General features: G+C 31.2%; 1 protein-coding gene across 2 annotated transcripts; it reads right to left on the bottom strand.

Annotated features, from left to right (window-relative positions):
• Nucleotides 1-10,183: 10,183 nt before the first annotated feature.
• Nucleotides 10,184-15,059, bottom strand: LOC109817048 (long-chain-alcohol oxidase FAO1). 2 transcript variants are annotated; one of them, XM_020382243.3, is made up of 3 exons: nt 14,625-15,059; nt 12,800-13,072; nt 10,184-12,301 (listed from the first exon to the last, which is right to left on the bottom strand). In XM_020382243.3, the coding sequence occupies exons 1-3, from the start codon at nt 14,856-14,858 to the stop codon at nt 10,532-10,534; spliced, it is 2,277 nt and encodes a 758-aa protein (XP_020237832.1). In that variant the 5' UTR covers nt 14,859-15,059; the 3' UTR covers nt 10,184-10,531. The 2 variants fall into 2 exon arrangements, with proteins under 2 accessions (XP_020237832.1, XP_020237833.1); XM_020382244.3 differs by having other exon boundaries at nt 10,184-12,292; nt 14,625-15,056.
• Between the last annotated feature and the right edge of the window lie 10,828 nt (nt 15,060-25,887).

The raw sequence follows: 25,887 nt of genomic DNA, 5'->3' as shown, positions 1-25,887 counted from the left end.
CAACAACAAAATCCATAGTTATACTATCCCATTTCCATTCTGGCACTTCCATCATCTATAATAAACCTCCTGGTTTTTGATGTTCTACCTTAGCTTTTTGACACACAATGCAAGATGCAACATACTCAGCTATCTCCCTTTTCATTCCATTCCACCAAAACATTTTCTTCAAATCTTGATACATTTTTGTCATACCTGGATGTATACTCAATTTGCTTTTATGAGCTTCCTCAAATATCAATTTCTTCAACTCCTCATCCTGTGGAATACAAATTCTACTCTTGTACCTCAAAATTCCATCTGTACCTTGTTCAAAATTCTTCCTAAACCTCCTAGGAAAACCCACAACAAAGTTTATACACATTATCTCATTTCCAAATAGGAACATCTAAAGGCTACAAAAGTCCTAAAAGGCACCTAATGTTCTGTCTCAGACTTATACTATACTAAATATGAGTACACACCATCCTCTATTCCTCTCTACACTTAAGGCCACCATGCTTCCACTGCACGACTTTGATACACCTTAGTAGCTCCTCAATGGATACTAAGAGAACACTTGTGTCCTCCCTTTAAGATCATCTTCCTAAATTCAAGATTACTAGGCCATAGATCCTATTATTGAACCCCAAAACATCATCAATTTCCACTCGTAAAGGGCTATTTATACCCACCCCTACTAATCCTCTCCACTTGGTTCACTAAGAAAGAATTTAACTCCTAGGCTTCTCTAATCTCGTCCATTAATTCATTAGTTACTTTCAACATACTAAATTCAATGCTCCTAAGGGTGAGCTCACACATCACGCTTAAGTCTCTAAGTTCTTTAGTCAAATCCAACCCTTAAATCATCAAATGTGGTAGGCGAAAGATCATCCTACTCAAGGTATCTGCCAGAATAATATTTTCATTTCTACGACCCTCTCCAAAAATCATGTGCCTAAGCGTAAGTTTTACACAGAATCAATCTCCAAGTCTTACCACCTCATCTATACCGAAGGCAGCTCTTATCCACTACCTTGTCCTATATCCTCTTGTCTTGTTTTCAAAATGAATCAACTAATTATGCTTCTCCAATTTCCTTCAATAATTCACTTGTTACTTTAGTCATACCTAGTCTCATACTACTAAGGGTAACCTCATAAGCCAAACTAAAATCTTTAGACCAAACCAAAAGATCTATCTCTCTAACCATAAGGGAAGATATATCTAGAGGTCTTCTACTCAAAGTATCAACCACCATACTAGCTTTGCCCAAATGACAATTAAGATCAAAATCCTAGTCCTTAAAAATTCCAATTATCTCTTCTTGTCAATAGATATTTAAAATTCTTATGATCGCTAAAAACCTCTAGCTTAGAATCATATATGTAGTGTCTCCAAATCTTAATTAAAATTGCTAACTCAAGGTCATGGGTAAGGTAATTCCTCTCATGAATTTTCAATTGCCTAGAATCACAAGCTACTATCTTTCCTTCATGCATCAACACTCTTCCCGAATCTATCTTAGTAGCTATAGGAAAAGAAAGCAAAGCGATTCCTGTAGTAGAGGCGAGTGAGATGAGAGTAGCCTAAACCTCGAACTGCTATCTTAGAAATTTACTTAATAAATCTCCTATAAATTATCCTAAGAAAACTCTTAATTTTACTAATTGAATTAGGTATCTCTCACTACAACTTCTACCTTAGGTAGCTCTATGTTAAACCTTCACAAGAAATTACATGGCCTAAAACACGCACCTAATACAATCAGAGTCATACTTAGATAATCTAGCCTAAGTTTATCTTGGATATATCTTCACACTTAACTCTAATATGATGGTATCACATCCTAAGATCAAAACCTTTCATTAACACACAAATATCCACTAATTGATCCATAAGGTCACATACTTGCATATCAATTCATATTAGAATACTTCCTTCACATATACTATCCCTAAGCATATATGAATTGATCACCATGAACCAAGCATATCATTTTAATCAACCTTTCAATGACCAAACCTCAAAACATCACCAAATCTATTTTATCCTTGTTATGCCTATCATGACAGTATATATCTATAGAGTTATACTCATCCAAATGATTTCAAACCTGTCTTAAACGAAAGCTAAATGAATAAGCTACAACTCTTAAGATTTCAAAAAGATCACCTTCCTAACTAAAATTTCAACAATCACTTCAAGTATATTCAGCTCTAACAACTAGACTTCTGATCACCAAAGCAGTCATAACTAGAGTTCTAGACCTGCTTTTTACCTGATTCCAGTTCCATTAGAAAGATAGTATCTAAAGCCATAATTCTCATAAAGACCACAAAATCAGATTCTATCAATATGATACTCATACTGGCACAACAAAATTTCAACAAAAATAATCCCCATATCATACAGCATTAGTGTACTAACATACCTTAATCATTCCAAACTCACTCCTTTCCACCTTAAACTCATATTCAAGCTTTTCATTACAATCCTAAACCAAAACAGCTCACAAAATAAAATTCACATACTACCTCAACCATAAAAGTTATCATGCAAGCACTAACACTCAAGGAACGTTCCAATCTCCCATCAAAACTTCAATTCTCAGATACAACCTCTTTGGATTCAATCACTACTACTATAGATTCCTAAATTCCATTAATTGTAAACTCTTGCCAAATCAATGTCTCACCTAAATCTAAGGTGTCAATAATTTCTAGTTGATTATCAAGGCTTTATTCATACTATTGGTACCTAAGCTCACCATAAAGTATTCTATTATCCAATAGTAGCAGCAATTAGCTCCATAGCTCGAGCAATTTGCCGCCCATCCATGCTTGAAGAAGAATTAGAATGATTTCCCCTACCAGTCATCCTAAAAAGGTCAAAGAACTTTATGAGTTTACACGAAACTCATAAGAAATTCCTAATCAAGATTAAGAAACTCATGAGTTACTCATGAAGTTCCTTTCAAAATTCGTTTCCATACAACGGAAACATAACAAGACCATTCCCCACAAATCCTAAAGAGACTTGACCAGCTCTGATACCAAAATTGTAACGACCCTCCTTAGGTCATCACATCAATAACCAACCAAAATAAAAGAGCATTTATAATAAATAAAAATAGAGCAAAAGCCAGCTACGCTAGAGTGTAAAAATTGTTTTCATAATAGCAAACATAAGTATATTAGTCATTCTCAGTAAAATCATACAGTCATCCAAAATATATTAACATTAACCATTAACAGAAACACCCTAGGTGCTGGTCAAGCTCTAAGCCTAGCCACTTCTCAAAGCAGCTACCCAGAAGACTCCTTGCTATCCTATGGCTTCACACCTGATCTGCTCCCCCACATAGTGAGATCATCACAGTTCCACCACATGGAAACATAAGGGTTAGCACGTATAAAACCAACCATAGTATAAATATCATTTAACAATTATTTATTCAAACCAACCAATATAATGTATACACATCCATGCCAATGCATACATATTAATTAAAGAAATCCATAACCAAAGTATACAATTCATACCATATATATATACATAATCCACATCCAAAGCAAAGTCACACCACCGTATAATCCATGATGTAACCAACACATCCAAACCAAATGTTGGCCTCAACACCTATCCAAACCAAGTGTTGATACGGTGAAACATGTCAGCAACCCATGTCTCACGCCTAACCTCTCATGGAAAGTATACAGTTGGATTACGTCGTCACGTAACCCTGGTGGGGTCACCTCATCCATCGGTATGACTCGACCCAGACCCATACCGGTAGCAAATAGATACTTAGAGGAGTACTTCAGAATCCACCTAACATCTGAAGTGGTTTACTATATAATCCTTGGAAAAGTTCCAAATTGGAAATCCTCACAATGGGATTCCGAAATTTCATATTTTCTCCAAAGATTATATCCCTGATCTCACCAAGAGATCTCCCATCCATAACCTTACTCCTCTCAGTCCTATTTACTTTTCCAAACCACATACACATAACATACTTAATTATATATATAAACATAATCATAACCATAACCATGCCAAATTAAATATCCAAAACAACCATCAACTTAAATAAATAACAACCTTCATACAAACAAAATCGCATATTAAAAGTTATACTACTCCTATCATGCTCATATATATTAGATTAAGTCTTATAAGTACTACCCTTACTTAGCATACTAGATTAATTTTATAAATGCCACCCTTACTTGGATAAACCTGAATTGAAACTCGGGCAGAAACTGAGACTATAGCACAGCTGCCTCCCCAAGACTCCTTCCGTCTAAAATAGGGGCCGGAGCTAAAACTAGGACAGAACCTCCTCCTCTAGATTTCCCTTGGTCTTCAAAGAGAAGAAGAGGGAAACAAGAGAGTATAAGAGAAGAGAGAATGAGAATTGAGGGATGAGAAGTATTTCTTGGGATGGTTTGCAATGGAGAAGTGAAGGCCTATTTATAGCCTCCAAAACACATTAAAAAAATGTAAAATAATGGAGAAAAAGATAGACAAAACTAAGTGGAATGAATTAGTGGAATGAATTATAGAAGTTGGTGGGATGAATTAATGGAGTTGGTGTGAATTAATGGAGTTGGTGCCATGTTCTTTTCCGCACCGACTTTGGCTACTGATTTGGACCTTATATACAGCCGAATCGGAAAATATTTCCTTCATGAAAGTTGTAGGATTTTCTCTTATCTTTCCATAGCCACCAAGTTTGTATCATTTGAACAACCACCGACCAAGTTATACCCCAAACACCGAGGCTTGCCAATCAGCCCAGCGAGAAACAATTGTATTAATAAAAGTCCAATTTTGACCTCCTAAACGACCGATTTTGCAAATGGCTATTTCTGCAAAAGTTATGCGTTTTTCTCTTAGATTTCCATTGACACCAATTTTGCATCATTTGGACCATCACAGCCCAAGTTATGCCTCGGACACCGAGACTAGTCAGTCAGCCCAGCGAGAAATGATTCTTAAAAAAAATTTCACAACTATCTAATTAGATCTAACAACACACATATCTTTCTAAGCATAAATGGAGTGTGAATTATCTATAATTGAAGTAAAATATAACCACCAAATTATGACCAAATACCACATAGAAATAATGACAATAGTAATAATCATGTTGAAAACTGAGATGTTACAAATAACATGGGCAATTGTTGTTGCAAGTCTTACCCTCACAATAGCAAGTGGGTCACCTTGCCCAACAACATAGTCAATTGATACAACCAACACAACACCAACACCAACAAAATCCCTATGTGGCATAGGTAACTCGACAACAACACCAATATATTACACACCTCCAAAAGTATCTTGAGTTTTTATCCACACAACCAACTTCTTTCGCTTCTCATTTTCCCACATCTTCACACACCACCCTACCCCTTTCCTATTATGTCATTAAGTTTCCAACCCAAAACATTAACTCACCATTTATAGCCCCTTCAAATGTCATGCCCATAATCCAAAAATCCACTAACATATCACTTTTCCAAAACCCACATTGCACCATACAAGCCTCACTCATTATCCCAACTACTAATCCCCAACCATAGAGACATCTATGGATTCCTCAAGGATAAGGCAAAGTTAACAACATGAACAAAACACTTGTAGCGGATAAAGTTTCTATGGATAGGGAAGAGACGATCTCAACAAAAAATTGAAAAATTCATGAATAAGACCACAGTAGTGCTACACTCCAACAAGATGTCCATCACCTCGAGGGAGATCCAACACATTTGGCATAGTATAGGTTGGGATGCACACCCACTAGTTAGCTTTCACTCCCTTTTCGACAATATCATCATCTGTTAAATTACCTCTTTCCCACTATCACACAATCTGCATCAGCCATGCCTAATGAAATTCACCTGACACCTAGATTTTTCCCTCACATCCAACCACCATTTTACAAATTTCAATTCCAATTACTTTTTTTCCCCAAAAGCAAAATACCCACCCATTACTTTATTGTCACAAACACCATGCATTATCACACTTTTTCAAAATTTAACACCAGTTATTTTATCATCTTCCAAAGCACACTATCCATTGAGACTACCACTCTTACAAACGAATTCCAACCATCTAAAATTACCATTATGCCACATACTTGTTTTTAGAACCTTGAACACAAGGTTCTCATTCAACCTAATGGCAATAATAAGATGGTTAAGAGTTTTTATAGGTTAGTCTTACAAATATTATTTAATATTATATAGTTTTTATTTTCATTCCCTAAAATGATGATATTTATAGGGTTATTATTCAATTAGGTTAGTAGATATTGGTTATATAAGGTAACCTTATGATGTGGTTGATGATATGAAGAAAATGAATGAATTTAGTATTGTTTCCTTTTTTACTAGTTATTCCCTTTGTAGAATTAGAACACCAATGTTAGGCTACTAAAACAAAGACAACACTAAAAGACCTAATTCTATAAAAGAAATAACTAATAAAAAGTAAATAATATATAGCTTAACTTACATTAGCCTAGTTCAAAATATGCCTTTTTATGAAATTCATTAAATGCATAAAATTCCACATGTTACATAAGTAAATAAATAATATATTATTAGAATGAAAAAAGATAAAACAGGTAAAAAGACACATATAGCTAGGTTAACTTACACTAGCCCAATTTAAAACATGTCTTTTTAAAAAATTCATCATGCTAAGAATTTTATAGAAAATTATTTAGTTCAAAAAACCTTACTTTAAGAACTCTACCATGTCTAATATTTTGACTTATTTAAATATAATAAATAGTAGTATTTATTATTGTATTATATCAAATATGTTATAATATATTAAAATTGTGTGTTTATTTAAATATTAAGCATGTTGATTATATTTAAAGTGAAACTTAATTATAAATTTATTGAAAGATAAATTTATATCTAATATAAAAATTAGATTTTACATGGGTTATTAAATAACCGATACACAATAATACATAATTAATTTTTTTTATAGTGTTTCTACATTGGTTGCAAAGGAATTTATTAAAAAAAAAAAACTCAAGTTCTACCTATCTTATATAATTAAAAAATATCCACATTTATATACACACTAAACTTAATAATGTTGAGGTTAGAAGTGTATTGAAAAAAATTTAAATTTCATATTGACTAAAAATAATATTAATACATATAAGATGATTCTTATCTTAAAATTCAATTTTGTAGGTTGAATTAGACTCATAATCTACATTCTAAAAAATTAATATAAAATGACATTTTTTTCCCATAAATTATAAGTTTAACCGATATAGAACAACCTTCTTAAACTAATTACAAAATGTATTATATATTTTAACTAAGTTATTATTACCATGAAAACTTAAATTAATTTGTAAGTACCTATAACTTTTTCAAATTTTTAAAAATGACATATCCACCAAACCACTATTTTATTAACAAACTTTTTAAGATATTCAAGACTTTCTTTTGATATTTTAAAAAAAATTAATATAAAGATATATCGGATGGATGATAAAAAATTTATCAAAACCAATGCAACCATTAAGTGACAATTTCTTTCCTTTCTATATTGCCAACCGACACTTCATTGACTCTATAATTGGTGTTCTATAATGACCACCTTCCTTGGATTAACAATCCAAGACACTTAAAATTAGGTGACCAGTATAGTACTAGAATGCCATAAATACCACCAAGAAAAAAGTACTCTACATTAATATACCAAATAAAGTATTTTTACTGAAATTTATTTTTGACCCAAACATGGTTTAAATCTACGAGGAATAGTCTTCAGAGCTCATAAATTTTTCATTATTAATTGCCAATCAACCAATAGAGTATATATCATCCACATGCTGTGATAACGAAATATTGGTCTCCTTAAGCCAAGAAACCGAAAAATTTATAGTTAAGTGAAAAAGCATTACTCATCATCAAACTACACAGGCTATGAACGACAGTGTTGAGTGATACATTTGTTTCGTTATTATTAGTTAGGTTGGATTTGAGATCGAATTGAATTGAATATATATATATATATATATATATATATATTATTTTTTCATGAAATTTTGTGATGAAAATATTATAGGTGATTTATAATTTTATTAAAAATTATAAAAATGATGATAATTGGACTTTAGTCTTACATGAATTATGTTTTATCTTAATATAAAGTTTTATGTTAAAAAAAAAAGGACTGTGGGCGGCAATTACCTTAAACCCTTAAACATTGGTATACCTAGAAAACAATCAACACATATAAAGTCCAATAAAATGCACATACTCCAATCAAATACTACATAAGTCCCACAAATTATTTATCAATCTACTTAATATGTACGGTATAAGAAGAATGCCCAATTCACATATATGTCATAACAATGATCATTATGTGCATGGTGATATGTATAAATGCACGTTATATATATTGGTGATAAGAACTATTTAAAGATATATAAAATTTAAAACTAACTCATAAGTAATATTTTATAGCATTATAACTCACCAGTCACCACTGTATACGGTTTCTGACATTAAATTAAATCCATTTTAAAAAAAATTAAATTACTCTTTTATTAAAAGGTTGAATTTAATTTCCAACATTTACAAATGATGTAATATAGTTATTTCTATTCAATTAAGGGTAACAATATGTTGATTTTTTGTATCATGCTACATATCCTAAGAAATAACACCATTAATCTCTATTGGACATTTGGACTAAAACTACTACATTATGTTGCATCAGGTTTAACATTTTGCTAACAGAAAGATCAAATTGATGAAATAAAATGATTGAGGGAACAAATAATTTAGAACTTAGAACCACACAGTACTTCGCCTAAAGGCTTTCCCAACAATAACAACGTCTAATTATATTGTATGATCGGGGGACCCCTAAAGGCTTTCATAAAAAAAGTGAGAAAACCTGAAGAACTTAGAACCACACAGTACTTCGCCCCAAGACCTATATTCATTGAATAATTTAATTAGTTGGTTTGTGTTTCATTAACTTATTAATATCAAAAAATCTTACATTACACCAAATACATATATACATATATATATATATATATTTAAAATAGTTATTTATATAATTTGAATTATAAGTAAACATATTTTAAATTATTTTTACGTATTGGCGTTACTCAAATAAAAAAAATTGTCTTAAAACTTGACCATTAAATCATACTCTAATATGAGAATGAGAAAAAAAATATTGTACATTAAATCTTATTATAAATGATTAAGATTTAAATACACAAGTGGTGACATGACTTTTTTAATTGAAAACGTGACTTTTAATTTTAAGCATATAATTATTTGTAATAATTTCAAAAAAATATTTCAAAATGAAATATTGTGTGGATGATCTACTAATTAACTTTTTTTTTGTGGTTGTTGTGTGACCTATATTTAATTAATAATGTTGGATGACAATCATGAGCACCGTATTTCTTTTAGTTTGGGTACCAAAACGCAAGGCATAAGACGTGCCTTATGGCTAACGGTTTCCTAGCATTTATTTGAGCATTTATTATATTATTATTTATTCTCAAGCTTGCCATCTTATATTTGGTATATTAAATTGACAAGAATAGATGCCTAGAGAACTCGATAATTAATATAGCTATCTTAGATCTGGTTTAAATTGATAAGTAAGATACCTAGAGAACTAGATAATTAATATAGGATAGCAAATTCGCAATTTAAGAACAAAACTAGAGAACGAATTAAAGTATTCTAATCCTTATCTATATAAATAAATTATTCATTTAATCATTGTCATAAAATCGTGTTATTTGCATAATAATATTTATGTAATAAGTTTTTTTAGCATAACATTATGTGTATTTATTTCTCTCTATCATATAAATCTCTTATTTGACTTGATGAGTTGGTATACCGGCTAAATACTCTGTATTCATATATTATGGAGACACTTTATTTAAGAAAAAATCTGTTTAATTTTTGTTTATCATGTGCGAAAATCTATTGTGCCAATTATAGTTGTATTATTGTAAATTATATTAAATTTTTTTAATTCATAAATATAATTTACACAATATTTTAAAGTTAACAATCAAATATTAATCTGTATTCCTCGGATATTTTCTTTTAAACATTACTTTTTTCCTTTTTAATCTAATGGATTGAAGAAGCTCCTCACGAAAGAAAAAATACAAATATAATATATTTTCCTCTCTTTAATTATGGTATAAATTACATTTCTCTTTATCATAAAATATAAACGGGAAAATACAATTACACATGTCATATTCGCATTAAAACCATGCAGATGCATTGGTTTCTTTGAAGGATCCATGCACAGCCACGTCAAACCTTACAGAGAGTTACAGGCATGTAAAGAAAAGTGATGTACAAACACACCAGCATCCCAAATAAATCACAAAGATTCAAGAAAATGAAAGTTCCATTTGATACACAACATCATAGTAAAATAGGTGTAATTTGATAACCAAACTCGAACTGCATGTGCTTCCAATGAAGGTGAAAAATCAACGAACTTCTGAGATTTGACCCTTTCTCAGATAGTCAACTATTCTATTAGATATGCAGTATGCAGTTGATTGGACTGTGATCATGGGGTTGACACCAACTGCAGTTGGAAGCACACTAGCATCACAAACAAACAAGCCTTGAGCCTCCCATGTCTCTCCATTTTCATCAACTGCACCTTCTTTTTCACTCACCCCCATTCTGCAGCTCCCCATTTGGTGTGCTGAACAATATAGGTTCCAATGTTCACCTGGTGAAAGTGCCCCGTCCACTGGACACACACTGTCCAAAAACTCTTGCACTTCGTTTTCACCAATTCCATTACACCTAAGTCTCTGACCATCACTTCTGTGAGTACCTACTTCAGCTGCTCCTGCAGCTATCAGAATCCTCAGTGCTTGTTGCAAGCCAGCCCTCAGATTCTCTCTGTCAGTTTCATTTATCTTGTAGCTGATTCTTCCCTCTGAAGTTACCTGTCCACTGGCCTTGTCTCTTATTATTGTGATGAAATGTGCTGTTCTAGGGTAATTCAGCATTCTTTGTTTAAAGTCTAGCCCTGACTCCCAAGGGCACAGTGAGGCAAAGGATGCTGGTCCTAGCAAAGGGGTTTCAATTATGGCTCTTGAGTCTGATTTGGAGTCATTTGATGGGACTTTGTGGACTGATGTGATTATACCCCCCTCATAGACTTTGCCCTTGAGTTCTGAGTTTGATTCTGGGAAGTATCCCCATGTCATTAGGACAGGGTGGAGATGAAGGTTCCTACCAATGTTCTTATTCTTTAGTCCACTAGAGATAAGCAAAGGGGGTGTCAAAAGTGCCCCACCAGAAGAAATTGTCAGTTTGGCCTCAATTTGTAGCTTCATTGTGACTTTGCTGTTTAAGGCTTTTGCCAACACTCCCAAGCATTTCTTCTTTTTGCTTCCATTCCCATTCTTGTTACTTTCCAACAAGAGCCTCTCAGCTTTGCATCCTGTTATTATTACTGCACCTTGGTCAACTGCATCCACAAGCCATGTGGCTTGAGTCCCTTGTTTCTCTCCTTTTGGACAACCATAACCACATGAGCCACAGTAGTGGTTCCCTGAAGAGTTTCTTGGCACACAGTCAACTTTTAGGCCAAGATTTTGACACCCTTTTCTGAGCACTTGGTTTTGGAACCCCTCTTGTGTGCAGTTTTCTGTGACACCAATCCTTTCACACACTGTGTCCATTGCAGAAAGGTATTCTTGGCTGGAAAAGAAGGGAAGCTTTTGGTTCTCAGACCACTCTTTTAGGACCTTGTGTGGGGTTCTAATGCAGGCTGACCAATTAATAGCAGAGCCTCCACCAACTGTTGAACCTGCCAAAATTAGTATTCTGGAGTCCACAGAAGCAAGGATCCCTCCGGTTTCATATTGTTGATCCAAGGAAGGCCCTTCTAGGGATGAATAATCCTGAGGAGCAAAATAGTTTCCTTTCTCAAGAACAACCACCTTGTGGCCAGCACTAGCAAGAACAGCAGCTGCAACACCTCCACCACATCCAGAACCAACAACTAGTGCATCACATTTGACTTTGAGGATGTTGCTTTTGGAGTCCAGTGTAACATTGAGGCCTTTCTTAGCAAGAGATTGTTCAAGAGTTGAGTCAGATTCATTCATCGTTTCTATAATCCCCTTTTCAAGGGGCCTAGTGTTGGAGGCATTGGACAATTTCTCATCATCTGATACCTCATATCCAATGGCTTTCCATGCTGGGTTATCACCGTTTTCATCAACCTGCAAAAACTTCAAGAAATTTTCTGTAAACTATCTATTTTTTTAAAATCTTTGAGGTTATAATGTACTTTTGATACCTCATTTTATTTTTCTGTTATATTGGTCTCGTATATTTTAAAGGTTTTTACTTTGGACTCAAATTTAAAAATTTTGTTTTTCGGTCTCTAAAGTGTCTTTATTAGACTAAATGGGTCCTTCTGTCAGTTTAGCATACTTTGTTGGTAAATTTGGTGCTACATGACAAAACTGTAATGACCCTAAGACAAATCAAACAAAATTAATATGGTTACAATAAAAATATGATAGAATCTAACAAAAAACACTTTAAGAGATCAAAGTCAAATTTATTAAATTTAAATAAATCAAAAGCTGAAAGTGGCCAAAAATATATTTTTGTCAAATTTTAGCATGTTAACCTTTTAATCTTTCTTATATGAATTCATTATGTGCAGATGTCAAGTAATAATAATAATTAATAAGAGAACTCTGGACCAAGGTTGAACTTACCCAAGAGAAAAAAACATAGAGGCACAAGACTTTGATATAAACAAATGCCAGCCTAATAGGTGAGAGGAACCTATGATTCAGCCACTTCTGCATGACCTTTTCTCTTTTCTCCAAAGATATGTTTGAGAAGTTGTTGATAAAGGGCCATTTTTCGCCAAGGCAGAGGAAACCACAGAACAAGAAGGTTCCCAACCTTGTTGCCAGCAGCCATAAAACCACTCTAACCAGTAATACTGCTTCTATTAAGCCCCTCTTAGTTAATATCTTAGCAACCTGTTGCCATTGAAAATAGAACATGGTATATGTGAGATATGAAGAATTTAGACAAAAGATTATTCAACTAATTTAACAAACATTACAATTACATCGTTCAAGTTTAGTTTCATTAGTTTTAAAAGAAAATACCACCACATAAACAAATTCTACCAATATGAAAATCTAATATTATTTTTTTTTACCACATTTGCACATGCATTAAAATGTAATAAATAGATTTTATATGAAATTTTCAAAGTGTGGGACCTAACCTATATTAAATAATAATTATCCTGGCCCCTAGTATCGCCACTTGGCTCTAAACTTCTAATGCTTCATTATAAATTAATTAAGACAGCGAGTGGTTGGTTGCAAATAAAAAAATAAAAAATAAAAAAGTCCAAATTACACTGAAGAAATGAAGCCATGGATATGGTTCAACCCTTATACTAATGTCTCTGAGATAACATAGTAATATATGAAATTTCTTCTCTGTGCAGCAGCAGCAGGCAAGTGTGTAGGGAAATGATTCAGTTTCTGTCAGTAAGATGAAATGGATTTCAATTAAAAAAAAATTAACATAATAATCGTAAGCACTAATAGTGCAGAAGATGAGCCAAATATTCTCATCCTTAAGTTATAGTAGGCTACAAAAGTGATAGTACTAGTAATTATGGTACAAACTAATTCTAATTTCTTCCCCCTTTTTTGCACAAATTTATGAATGTCACATAAAGTTCCCATGAAATGAGCCAAAATATTAGAAAACGGTTCTTCTTTTTCTGGTACATGAAAAGGACAAACAGGGCCAGTAATAATTAGCTGCCAGCCTGCCATGCAAAATCTCAGTTATGTAACAATCTTTCTATTCCATTGCTGATCCCCAAATCTGCTAAAAGTGGTCAAGATCATTATTTTGGACTTTGCAATTATTTTCCTTGACACATTAACAAAATTAACAACTAACTGCGAGGACTTGTGATATGCACATGGTAACCAAGTGCTCCCACTTCTACATCCCAGCTTTCTGCATAAAGGGATTTCTTGCGGATCAGAAGAGAAGGAAAAAATACCAGAGAAAAGTGAGAAAAAACTGTTAATTATATGTCTTTTGTCAATAAGAAAGGTTAAAACCACAACTAGAAAGTTTAACCTATATTTTTATGTATCTATCTCTTCTCCAATCATTAGACCGACAATGATAAAATTGAACTTAAATTCTTATCTATCTCAAATCAAACCACTATGTTGATGCTCATAGTTCATAAATATACCATACTAGTATACCACTGCTTAGATTAGAGGGATAATTGTGATTTAGGTCAAAATTAATTTTAGTTTTTTTTTATTTTTGAAAATAACAAATTTGATCTTTATATTTTTATAATTGATGAATTTCATCTTCATTCTGATATCATAAATTCTACAGAAAAATTCAATAATTATATAAAAAAAAAGGAAAATTAACTAAAATCATGGTTTTTAAAATAAAAGAACTGAGATCAGTTTTAAATTTTTAACGTAAAATTAAGAATCTTAAAATACATTTTATCCTATATTATTATTATACCTCATGAGGGATTGGATAACGAGAAGCAGAAATGTTCCAGAAGGACTTCACACTATCCCAAGAATCATTATCAGCTTGGTCTGCCTTTCTGATCTTGAGAGCATCCATTGGCAAAGGAGGAAGCACAACCTCACATATGCTTGCTAGTGACTCCATCTCAGAAACAGAAAATCCATGTTTGTATTTGGTATCCCCTTTTCTTCCCCTTAACAATGGATGACACTCCTTTCTCATATCTCTGTGATCAGTGATCACTGATGATGTTGATCACCAGCTTATGCAAGAACTATATATATGATATGAAAAGGTTTAGTGGATTGTGTCTTTGATCATGCATATATATATATATATATGCACATTGAAATAGAATGCAAGAGAGAAATAATTTATTTTGTGAAAATAATTGTTGAGAGGTGGAGGTGAATAAAATGAAAGAAAAGGATGCATGTAATTGACCACATATATTTTTTTTATTATTATCTTAATGATGTTTACATTTTGGGTTGTGGGGCATAGGAGAGGGAGATGGTCCACACTTTTATTAAACTTTCAAAGCTTTTGATATCATGGCTTCTACCTGTTAATTAAATGGGTAAGTTGCACGATTGGGTGTCTAACTAACTTGGTGCTAACATTTGAATATAATTTCTTTTTAAAAAAATACATACAAATTCGAATATGATCACTGTAGAATAGATACTATAATGAACATATGTTAATGAATGAAGCATCTTAATATTTAAAGAATGTTTAATATTTTTTCTACTAAAAATTAAAAATTATTTTAGAAAACAGTAAATATGTTATAAAAGGAAGAAATATAGAGAGAACAAATAAGACAATGTGAGATAGAGAAAAGATTCTTATTAGTGTATTCTCTTTGGGAGAGGAGTAACCTATTTACAAGTACATGTGGTAACTGAACAATTACACAATAAAGGGAATAATACATAATAGACATATAAATGGTAATGATTGATAATGAATATTGGCATCCACTAATTAAGCTACTAATTATTATTCATAACACTTCCCCTGGATGTCCAATATTTAGAATGTGCCTCGTTAAAACCTTACTAGGAAAAACCCTGTGGGATAAAAACCTAGTGAAGGAAAAAGAGTACATCATTCATAAATATTTATTTCTCCCCCTCATGCATACAATCTTTAAGACGACGGAATCCAATCTTGTGTATCAACTGTTCAAAAACTTTTCTTGGAAGTTACTTTGTAAAGAGATCTGCTAGGTTGTCACTTGAGCGGACTAGTTGAACATTTATATCACCATTCCTTTGAAGATCATGAGTAAAAAAGAATTTTGGCAGAATATGCTTTGTTCTATCTCCCTTATGTATCAATCTTTCAATTGTGCAATACATGCAGCATTATCTTCATATATAACTGTCGATGTCATTTTTCCAGAAGATAAACCACAAGTTTCCCGTATATGTTGAATCACAGATCTTAGCCAAACACATTCACGACTTGCCTCATGTAATGCTAAAATTTCAACATGATTAGATGAAGTGGCTGATATGGTTTGTTTTACAGATCGTCATGAAATGGCTGTACCACCACTTATGAACAAATATCATGTTTGTGATTTACCATTATGAGGATCCAACAAATAACCTGCGTCTGCATAACCATTTAGTTCTGGTTTGGAAACATTTGAATATAATAACCCTATATCCATTGTACCTCTAAGCTAACGAAGTATTTGTTTAACTCCATTCCAATGTCTTCGTGTAGGTGAAGAACTATATCTTGCTAACAAATTAACAACAAATGCTATATCAGGTCGTGTATAATTAGCAAGGTACATTAGTGCTCCTATAACACTAAGATATGGTACTTCAGGACCAAGTATTTCTTCATCCTTTTCTTGGGGTCTAAATGGATCTTTATTAACATCTAAAGATCTTACAACCATGGGAGTGCACAATGGATGTGATTTGTCCATATAAAACCTTTTAAGCACCTTTGTTATATAAGCTTCTTGATGCACAAGAATTCCATTTTCTAAGTAATCAACTTGCAATCCTAGACAAAACTTTGTCCTTCCTAGATCCTTCATTTCAAATTCTTTCTTTAAGCAATCTATTGCTTTTGAAAGCTCTTCAGGAGTTCCAATAATGTTTATGTCATCTACATAAACTACAATTTTGGCAAATCCATTTTGAGATCTTTTAATAAATATACACGGACAAATTGGATCATTTTTGTATCCTTCTTGTAACAAGTATTCACTTAGTCGATTATACCACATACGACCTGATTGCTTTAGCCCATATAGAGACTTATTTAATTTAATCGAATAATCTTCTCTAGAAATTGCATCGTCAGGCAAATTAAATCCTTCTGGGAGTTTCATATAAATGTCAGCATCAAGAGAGCCATATAAATATGTTGTAACTACATTCATTAGATGTAAATTAAGTTTTTCATGTACAACCAAACTAATTAAATATCGAAAAGTGTTTGCATCCACTACAGGTGAATATGTCTCTTCAAAATCAATATTGAGTCTTTGTGAAAAACCTTGAGCAACTAGTCTTGCTTTGTATCTCACAATTTCACCATTTTCATTTCGTTTTCGCACAAAAACCCATTTGTATCCAATTGGTGTTACACCTTTTGGTGTACGTAGTACCGGTCCAAAAACTTTTCGTTTAGCAAGTGAGTTTAATTCTGCCTCAATTGCATCTTTCCATTTTGGCCAATCATTTCTTTGTCGACAATCGTTGATGGACTTTGGTTCTTGATCCTCAATATCATTTATTTCATTTAGCGCTATATTATATGCAAACACGTCATCAATATTGACATTGTTTCGATTCCATCATATTCCATTCATGACATAATTTATTGAGATCTCTTCATTTTCAATAATTTCAGGTACATGAGTTTCTTATGGAACTGGAATATGAGTTATGTCAGAGGAATCTTTTTGAGTTTTTACATCCTCAATTTGGTCATTTTGCTCTTGAGCTCCCTTTTATATTCGAGACTTTTTATCCTTGGAACCAATTGGTCTCCCACGCTTCAGGCGTATTTGTGACTCGTTTGCAGTATTAAATTGTCCAACAGAGACTTTGACTCTTATTGGAGCATTAGCCGCTGGTACATATGACTTAGTCACCCTTTTTGGATCTGTGAATACATTTGGTAATTGGTTGGCTAGATTTTGCAAATGAATTATCTTTTGAACTTCTAGTTCACATTGTTTTGTACAAGGATCAAGATGAGATAGTGATAATTCATTCCAACTAATATCTTTTTTCCAACTGTTTTTGTTCTCCCCCTAATGTTGGGAAAATCAACTCATTAAAATGGCAATCAGCAAACCTAGCCGTAAATAAATCTCCTGTTAATGGTTCAAGATATTTTATTATAGATGGGGATTCATACCAAACATATATTCCCAACCTTCTTTGAGGACCCATTTTGATTCTTTGAGAGGGGGCAATTGGAACATATACAGCACACCCAAAGATTCTCAACTGAGAAATATTAGGTTGCTCACCAAAAACCAACTGTAAAGGAGAGAATTTGTGATAACTTGTTGGCTTGATGCAAATTAATATTGCGCACTAGTACATAATACACATTTTACGTCGGTTAGTTTAGGGGTTTTTACGTCAGAAAAATGTCCGACGTAGAAGCGGGAGACGTAAATTTACGTCGGGGCGCGAAAACCGACGCAAATTTACGTCGGACATGTGAAGGTCCGACGTAAAAAGTCATAAAAAATTTAAAAAAAAAAAAGAAAACAAGTGCAGCAGAACGGCCCGTTCTGCTTGGAGAACGGGCCGTTCTCCAAGCAGAACGGGCCGTACTTCTTGGAGAACGGCCCGTTCTGTTTGAACAACGGCCCGTTCTCCATGGAGTACGGGCCGTTCTGCAAGCAGAACGGGCCGTTCTGCTTGAGAGACCCAGGAGCGCGTTCTCAGGTAGACTTGGTCACTTCCTTCTCCATCTCCAGCTTCAAAAACTTGAAACAAACAGATGAAAAAAACATCATTTACGTCATAGAACCTCATAGAAAAGCCCAGAAACAGAAAAACACAAACTTGAAGATGGTACCTCGAAAAATTATAAGGAAGGAAAATACACATTTAGTCGTATGAACGCAAACTGCTTGTTTTTGTCGTATGAACGGAGACTGAATGATAGAAAAATTATAAGGAAGGAAGGACCGAAGGAGTAGGAGGCGGAGGGATTTACACAACGAAGAGGGAGAGGGTTTACAGAGAAAAAAATGAAAAGTGATGAAAAGTGAATGCACGCGGTGTGCCTCGCGCTCTCTTATTCAAATTTGCGTCTTTTTTACGTCGGACCTGGTAGGGTGCGACGTAAATTGGACTTTTTACGTCAGACCTTCCCAGGTGCGACGTAGATTGGACTTTTTACGTCGGACCTTACCAGGTGCGACGTAAAAAAGTTCGCAAAAATTACAAAAATGCCACCGCATTTTTTTTACGTCGGATTTTCGTATTTCCGACGTAAAAGGGGTGACGTAATATACTTATTTTCTACTAGTGGCGGCATGTAAGATTGCATGCCCCATGCCCCCAAGTTGACATTGGAAGTTTTGATCTCATGAGTAATGGTCTTGCAATTAGTTTTAAACGTTTGATAAATGATTCTGCAAGTCCATTTTGTGTATGAACATGTGCTACCGGATGTTCAATATCAATTCCAATGGATATACAATACTCATTAAAAGCATGAGATGTGAATTCACCAGCATTATCCAAACAAATTTTCTTAATTGGATAATCAGGAAAATGAGCTCTTAATCTAATTAGTTGAGCTAATAATCTCGCAAACGCCTGGTTGCGAGTTGATAATAAACAAACATGTGACCATCTTGTTGATGCATCAATTAAAACCATAAAATATCTAAATGGTCCACATGGGGGGTGTATTGGTCCACAAATATCACCTTGTATTCGTTCTAAAAATAAGATAGATTCATGTCCAATTTTTGCTGGTGATGGTCTAATTATTAACTTTCCTTGGGAACAAGCGGTACATAAAAAAATATTTGATTGTAGAATCTCCCAGCTCTTCAATAAATGTCTGCATGAATTTTCAATTATTTTTCGCATCATGATAGTCCTAAGATGACCCAATCGATCATGCCAAACCTCAAATTTATTTTGATTTGTAAACTTCTGGTTTACAATAATATTTGTTTCAACTATATTAACATACGTGCAATACAGTCCATAAGAGAAAGCAGATAATTTTTCCAATACTTCCTTTTTATTCAAGTGGATTTTCGTGATATAAAGATATTCTACATTTCCTTCATTGTTGGTTTCAATATGAAACCCATTTAAACGAATATCCTTGAAACTTAATAAGTTTCTATAAGACTTAGAAGAATATAATGCATTTTTAATATGCAACTTCGTTCCTCCCGGTAATAATATATTAGCTCTTTCGGAGCTTTCAATTATATTTGTAGTATCATATAACATTAATTTTTCGCATTATTGAATATGAGAAGACAAAAATTAATACATTAGAACATTCACTTCAGGGAATGAAATAATGTTAGTTAAAATGGTCTCTTGCATAAAAAATCTCAATATTTTGTTTTAGTCTTCAAGAGACAATAAACCAACTAAGAATATTTCTTAATCCTTTTTTTTATATATAAAAAAAATATTGCTACTTCTGGAGCAAAATAGATGTATGAAAAACATAATACATTTTTCAAATTGAGAAATCATTATAAAAATGACATTTTTATTATGTATCTTTAGACATCAATTTAATATCAAAATCTACATTGATTTTTTTTTTATATCATCTCATGTATATTATCTACAAATAAATTCTTCATACAAAAAAAAATTAAAAACATATCTCACTAACACTTTATTTTATCATTTTAGGAAATGAATGATACAACACAATTATATATTCATTTGAAAAAAAATCATAACTTGTTTGTGTCTTTCGTTATAAAAAAAATGAATCTTTCTCATTATACTTATTAAAAAAAATCATTTAATAAAAATATATTTATGTCATTGTTAGGTTGACTTTAAGGAGATAAAAAATAATGCTAAAAATTAGGGAAATTATTCTCCTTATAAATGTTGTATCAAAAAATTATGGAAATAAACATTGATCATAATTTCATTAAATTCTATATTTTTGTACAAATCACAATCAAATTATAATTCAATGATATCTCCATCAATTAAAATAATAGACACATAACATTTATGAAAACAAATAATACCAATTATATCAATAGGATTTGAAACCAAACCCTTTAAGATTCAATAACGTAACACATGAGTTCAATTACATGACAAGTTGCTTATTTTAATCAATTTAATCATGAACAATATCAAATTACAGATGTAGGAAAACTCATAATCTTTTCAAGACATCACACAAAACCTAAATAGGCTTGAGGACATGCTTCGTTAGTCATAATTTTTATGTGTCTAAATATCATTCAACATTATAATTATGACATTTACAAAATTATTCCACTTCCGGTGATGACTTCATTTATATCAAAGGATCAAATACAATATAATGTATTTATATCAAAATTTTCACATCTGGTGAAATTTATTTTATTTTTCACTTTTCATATTATTTTCTCACTTCTAGTGAGAAAATTTATTCCTTCAATTTCATTTGTTTTTCATCATTTTCCCACTTCTGGTGAGAAAAAAAAATAAATTAAAAGAGGTTGAACATTCTTCTTTGATATTGTCTTCTAGACAGATTTCAAAAATGTATAAAGAATTTCTTTATATAATAGTGTCTTCAGGACTACTATAATGTCTTCAAGAGTACTTTGATTCATAACAATGTAAATAATACAAATATTTGATAAAATTCTTATTGTAAAAAATGAATAGCTAACTTTAAAATATTTATCTTGAAAAATATGACTTTCTTCAAGAAAATTCTTCACAACTTTCTCTTGTAGTTGCAATACCAATAAATAAAAGACTATCGTGCTGATAACGTGTTATAAAAGGAAGAAATATAGAGAGAACAAATAAGACAATGTGAGATAGAGAAAAGATTCTGATTAGTGTATTCTCTTTGGGAGATGAGTAACATTTATAAGTACATAGCAGACATATAAATGGTAATGCTTGATAATGAATATTGGCATCCACTAATTAAGCCACTAATTATTATTCATAACAAAATATTATATATATATATATATATATATATATATATATATATATAAAGGAGGGATCCGTTTACTTTGTTCAATAACTTATATTCTACAACAAATTTTAATGATCCAACCGTTGAACTTAAAGTTCTTAATGCATAGATCAAATCTGTAAATTTTTAAAAAATTTGAAAATCATTTCATACTTGTTTCATTAATTCAAATCAATGTATATAATAATTTTATGATTATCCATCTATTTGAATTAATGAAATGAAGTGTCAAATAATTTTTAAATTTTCTAAAAAATTGTATACTTGATCTATACATTAAGAACTTTGAATTCAATAGTTGGATCGTTGAAATTTGATGTAGAACACGAGTTATTGAACAAAGTAAGTTTAGGTAAATTTACTCTTAGAGTCAACAGACCCCTCTTCATATATACCCCTCTTCATATATATATATATATATATATATATATATATATATTTGATATAATAATAATTTTTTTATTTTTTTATTTTCTTAATTAATGTCTTTACCATACTCATTAAACATACTTTATTTGTACGCTATTTTATCTCAAATTCCAAAACTATTTATGAGAAAAGAAAAAGAATAAGTGTAATATATTTCATATTTTTATATTATTTTAATTAAATTAAAATTTCACAATTAATTAAATAATAGTAAAAATTTTCAATTTTAATTATACAAAATTAAAGTACAACAAATTTCATAAGAAAATGTAAGAAAATAAAATAATAAAAAAAAAACTTAGTTGGGTGGTTTAAGTTTGGGCCCCTAAGCTATTTTTATTGAACTTTTAATTTTTGCATATCACTCCATTTTTAGCCTTGTCTATCAAGAGAATCCTTAACAAGTCAAAGTAATATATGAAAAGTAATAATTAATTACATATTTGTAGAAGTGCGTTAGACTTTTTCTCAAACACAGATATTTTTTTATACATATAGTTAACGCGGATTTTATTTATTTATTTATAAATATTTAGCGTGGATTTGACTTTTCTAAACTAATTAAGAAAGTAAATAATTTTAAATGCTGGTGAAAAGATAATCAATAAAATAATATAATATTAATTAACAACGAACACAGGGTCAACATATAATTAGATTATTCTAGTTTAACTAATATTTTTGAATTTGAATTTTAATTATGCAACCGTATTAAATATTCAAAGGAAGTCTATCTAAAGCCTAGTGTAATGGTTAGCTTATTACAATACCAATGTTGGGTCTCAAATTCAAGATATGACATGTCATCATCCAAACCAAACCATCAACACAAAGGAAGAATTTTTCATTTATAGTAATTTTATTCGACTCGAACACAATTGTCTCCTGTAGAGGATATTCAAAAAAATATAATATAATATAATATTGATTTTTATAATTAAAAGTAATTAAGTATTTATTCTAAAGTAAAATGGTGAATTTAGAACACTCGAGGTCTCTAACATACGTTTAGCGAGTTTGAACATAACTCAACCTATAAAATTAACTTGTAAAATGAGGGTTACCCCCTATTTATATATTTGTTGACTTTATCTCTAATTGATGTAAGACTTGAATTTTTTTTCAATACTTCCCTCATGCTCAATAAATTAAACTTGATACATGCCGAGGTAACCTTTTTTAATGATCTAAGATAGACGAGATTTGAGTTTTTTTTCAATACACTTGTTTACACTCGACATTATTAGGCTTGGTGCCTATATTAATGGTGAGTGGCCTTTTTTTTAAACTGATATAGGATTACTCTAACATCATCTTAGAAAGTATATTTGAGCCTAACTCAACCTTACAAAATCGATTTGTAAGGTGAAGATTTTTAATGATTTAAGATAGGCAAGACTTGAATTTTTCTTAATACACTCCCTCATGCCAATACTATTGGACTTTGTGTGTGAATAAATGACAGGTAACCCTTTTTAAATGGATATAGGTTAACTTTGACACCATTTTAGAAAATAAGTTTGGACTTAACTCAATCCTATAAAATTAACTTATAAGATGAGAATTTTTAATAATCTAAGATTACCAGAACTTAAAATTTTCCTAATACACCTCTTAATGTCTACACTAGTAGGCTTAATGTTTGTATAAATGGTGGGTATCCCTTTTTAAGTGAACTAGATATTGACTTGTGCATTGTATGAGTAAAAAATGTAAATAATATATTTTGAAGAGATTAAAATTATGTTAAATTGTTATATTTAAGAAATATAAAAAATTAAAATAATAATAAAATAATTATATATAGAATAAGTATATTTGTTGTAACACCCCAGATTTCACATTTTATAATAAAGGATATTTTAGAAATTATTTTGATATTTAATAAGATTATTTTAGAGTTTTGGATATTATTTAATATATGAACTCTATTTATTTATGAGACATAGCTTTTAATTATTATTTTGATTAGTAATACATTAGTAATTTTATAAAATATATTTTATTGATGGATATGCTCATGTATTTATTAAAGGGAGAGTTGTGTTTTAATTATTAGTAATTATATTACGAGGAGAGGAAGGAAGGAAATTTTAGTAAAATATATTTTACTATTAACTATTTTATTATTTTAAGAAAAAAGGTTATTAGGAGTCAGTAAGTTTACCAAACTAGTTTCACACTTCTCACTTCTTTTTGAAAAACCAAGGAGAACTCTAAGAAAAGGATCAACCTAATTTCGCTCGTGCATTGTCTTCTACTCATTAAGGTAAGGGGGGAGTGAGAGACCTTACTTGGGGGTGTAGGAATATATGTTGGATAGTATGATTGATCCCCAATCCTTTGCCTAATGTATGCTTATGGAAACAAACACTTTATGAATATTTTTTATTTTGTTTTTTGATTGTTCTATTGCATTCCTTGTATGATTTTGAGTAGCAATATGTGTTTAATTTTGAAATTGGAAATGTTTAATAGTAGGATTAGCCTCTAATCCTTTGCTTGATGTGTGCCTATGGAAACAAACACTTTATGACTGTTTTCTGTTTTGATTTTTGACTATTCTGTTGCTTTCCTTGTATGATTTTGAATATGAATATGTGTTTAATTTTGAAATTGGATATGTTTGATAACAAGATTGACCTCAAATCCTTTACTTGATGTATGACTATAGAAATAAATACTTTATGAATGTTTTCTATTTTATTTTTGATTGTTATGTTGCATTCCTTATATGATTCTGAATATGAACATGTGTTTAATTTTGATATTGGATATATTTGATAACAGAATTAGTCCCCAATCCCTTGAATGATGCATGCTTTTAGAAACAGGCAAAAATGTGAAAGTTTTCTATTTGGATGTTTCTCACTCCATTGTTATTCTCTATGTATTTTTATTGTGTTGTAGGTGATCGATTAAGTTTAAGTCTCATTGTGAGATGTGCTCTGATAGCACATGTGACATCGGGACTTAATTAAGATTAACATAGAAGTTTCATTACTGTTATTCTATTTTGAAAGGATTAATTTTTTTTTATTTTGTCATCATTTTCGTATTGGACTATGATTTGTAAAATATGAATATGAACTTTCTATTTATGTGTTTTAGAACCTTGTTTCGATTAAGAAAGTTTTATTTACACAAAAAAATGTACTTTATATTTATTGTGTAATATGTATGTGGGTAGAGGGTTTCATTTGTCATAAATTAGGAGAAATAATTTTTTTATATAATATTTTCTTTTTGTGATTTTAGTTTCTATTCACTCAGTTATTAACATGATTTTATGAGATAAATTGGAATAACTAATTTTTCATATTCTAGTGATATACATTAAAGAATAAATATGTTATATTTTTTACTTTGGATACTTATTACACTGTTTTTGAAATTCAACTCAATTAAAAGATGTATTGAATGATAATTAAAATTAAAGATTTAAAAACAATAAACAAAGCTACAAATAAAAAAAATACATGATGAACATATAATGTTGAAAAATTGTCATAAAATTTAGTAGTATGACATTATTATACTTGAGATTATTCATATTACTAATGTTCTTAATAATTTGCAATTCTCTTTTTCAAATGGATTTTTGAATAAT

The sequence above is a fragment of the Cajanus cajan genome, chromosome 8 (assembly GCF_000230855.2).
Source record: "Cajanus cajan strain Asha chromosome 8, NIPB_CcT2T_4, whole genome shotgun sequence".
Lineage (NCBI taxonomy): Eukaryota > Viridiplantae > Streptophyta > Magnoliopsida > Fabales > Fabaceae > Cajanus > Cajanus cajan.
This window is presented reverse-complemented; position numbering and strand designations above follow the sequence as displayed.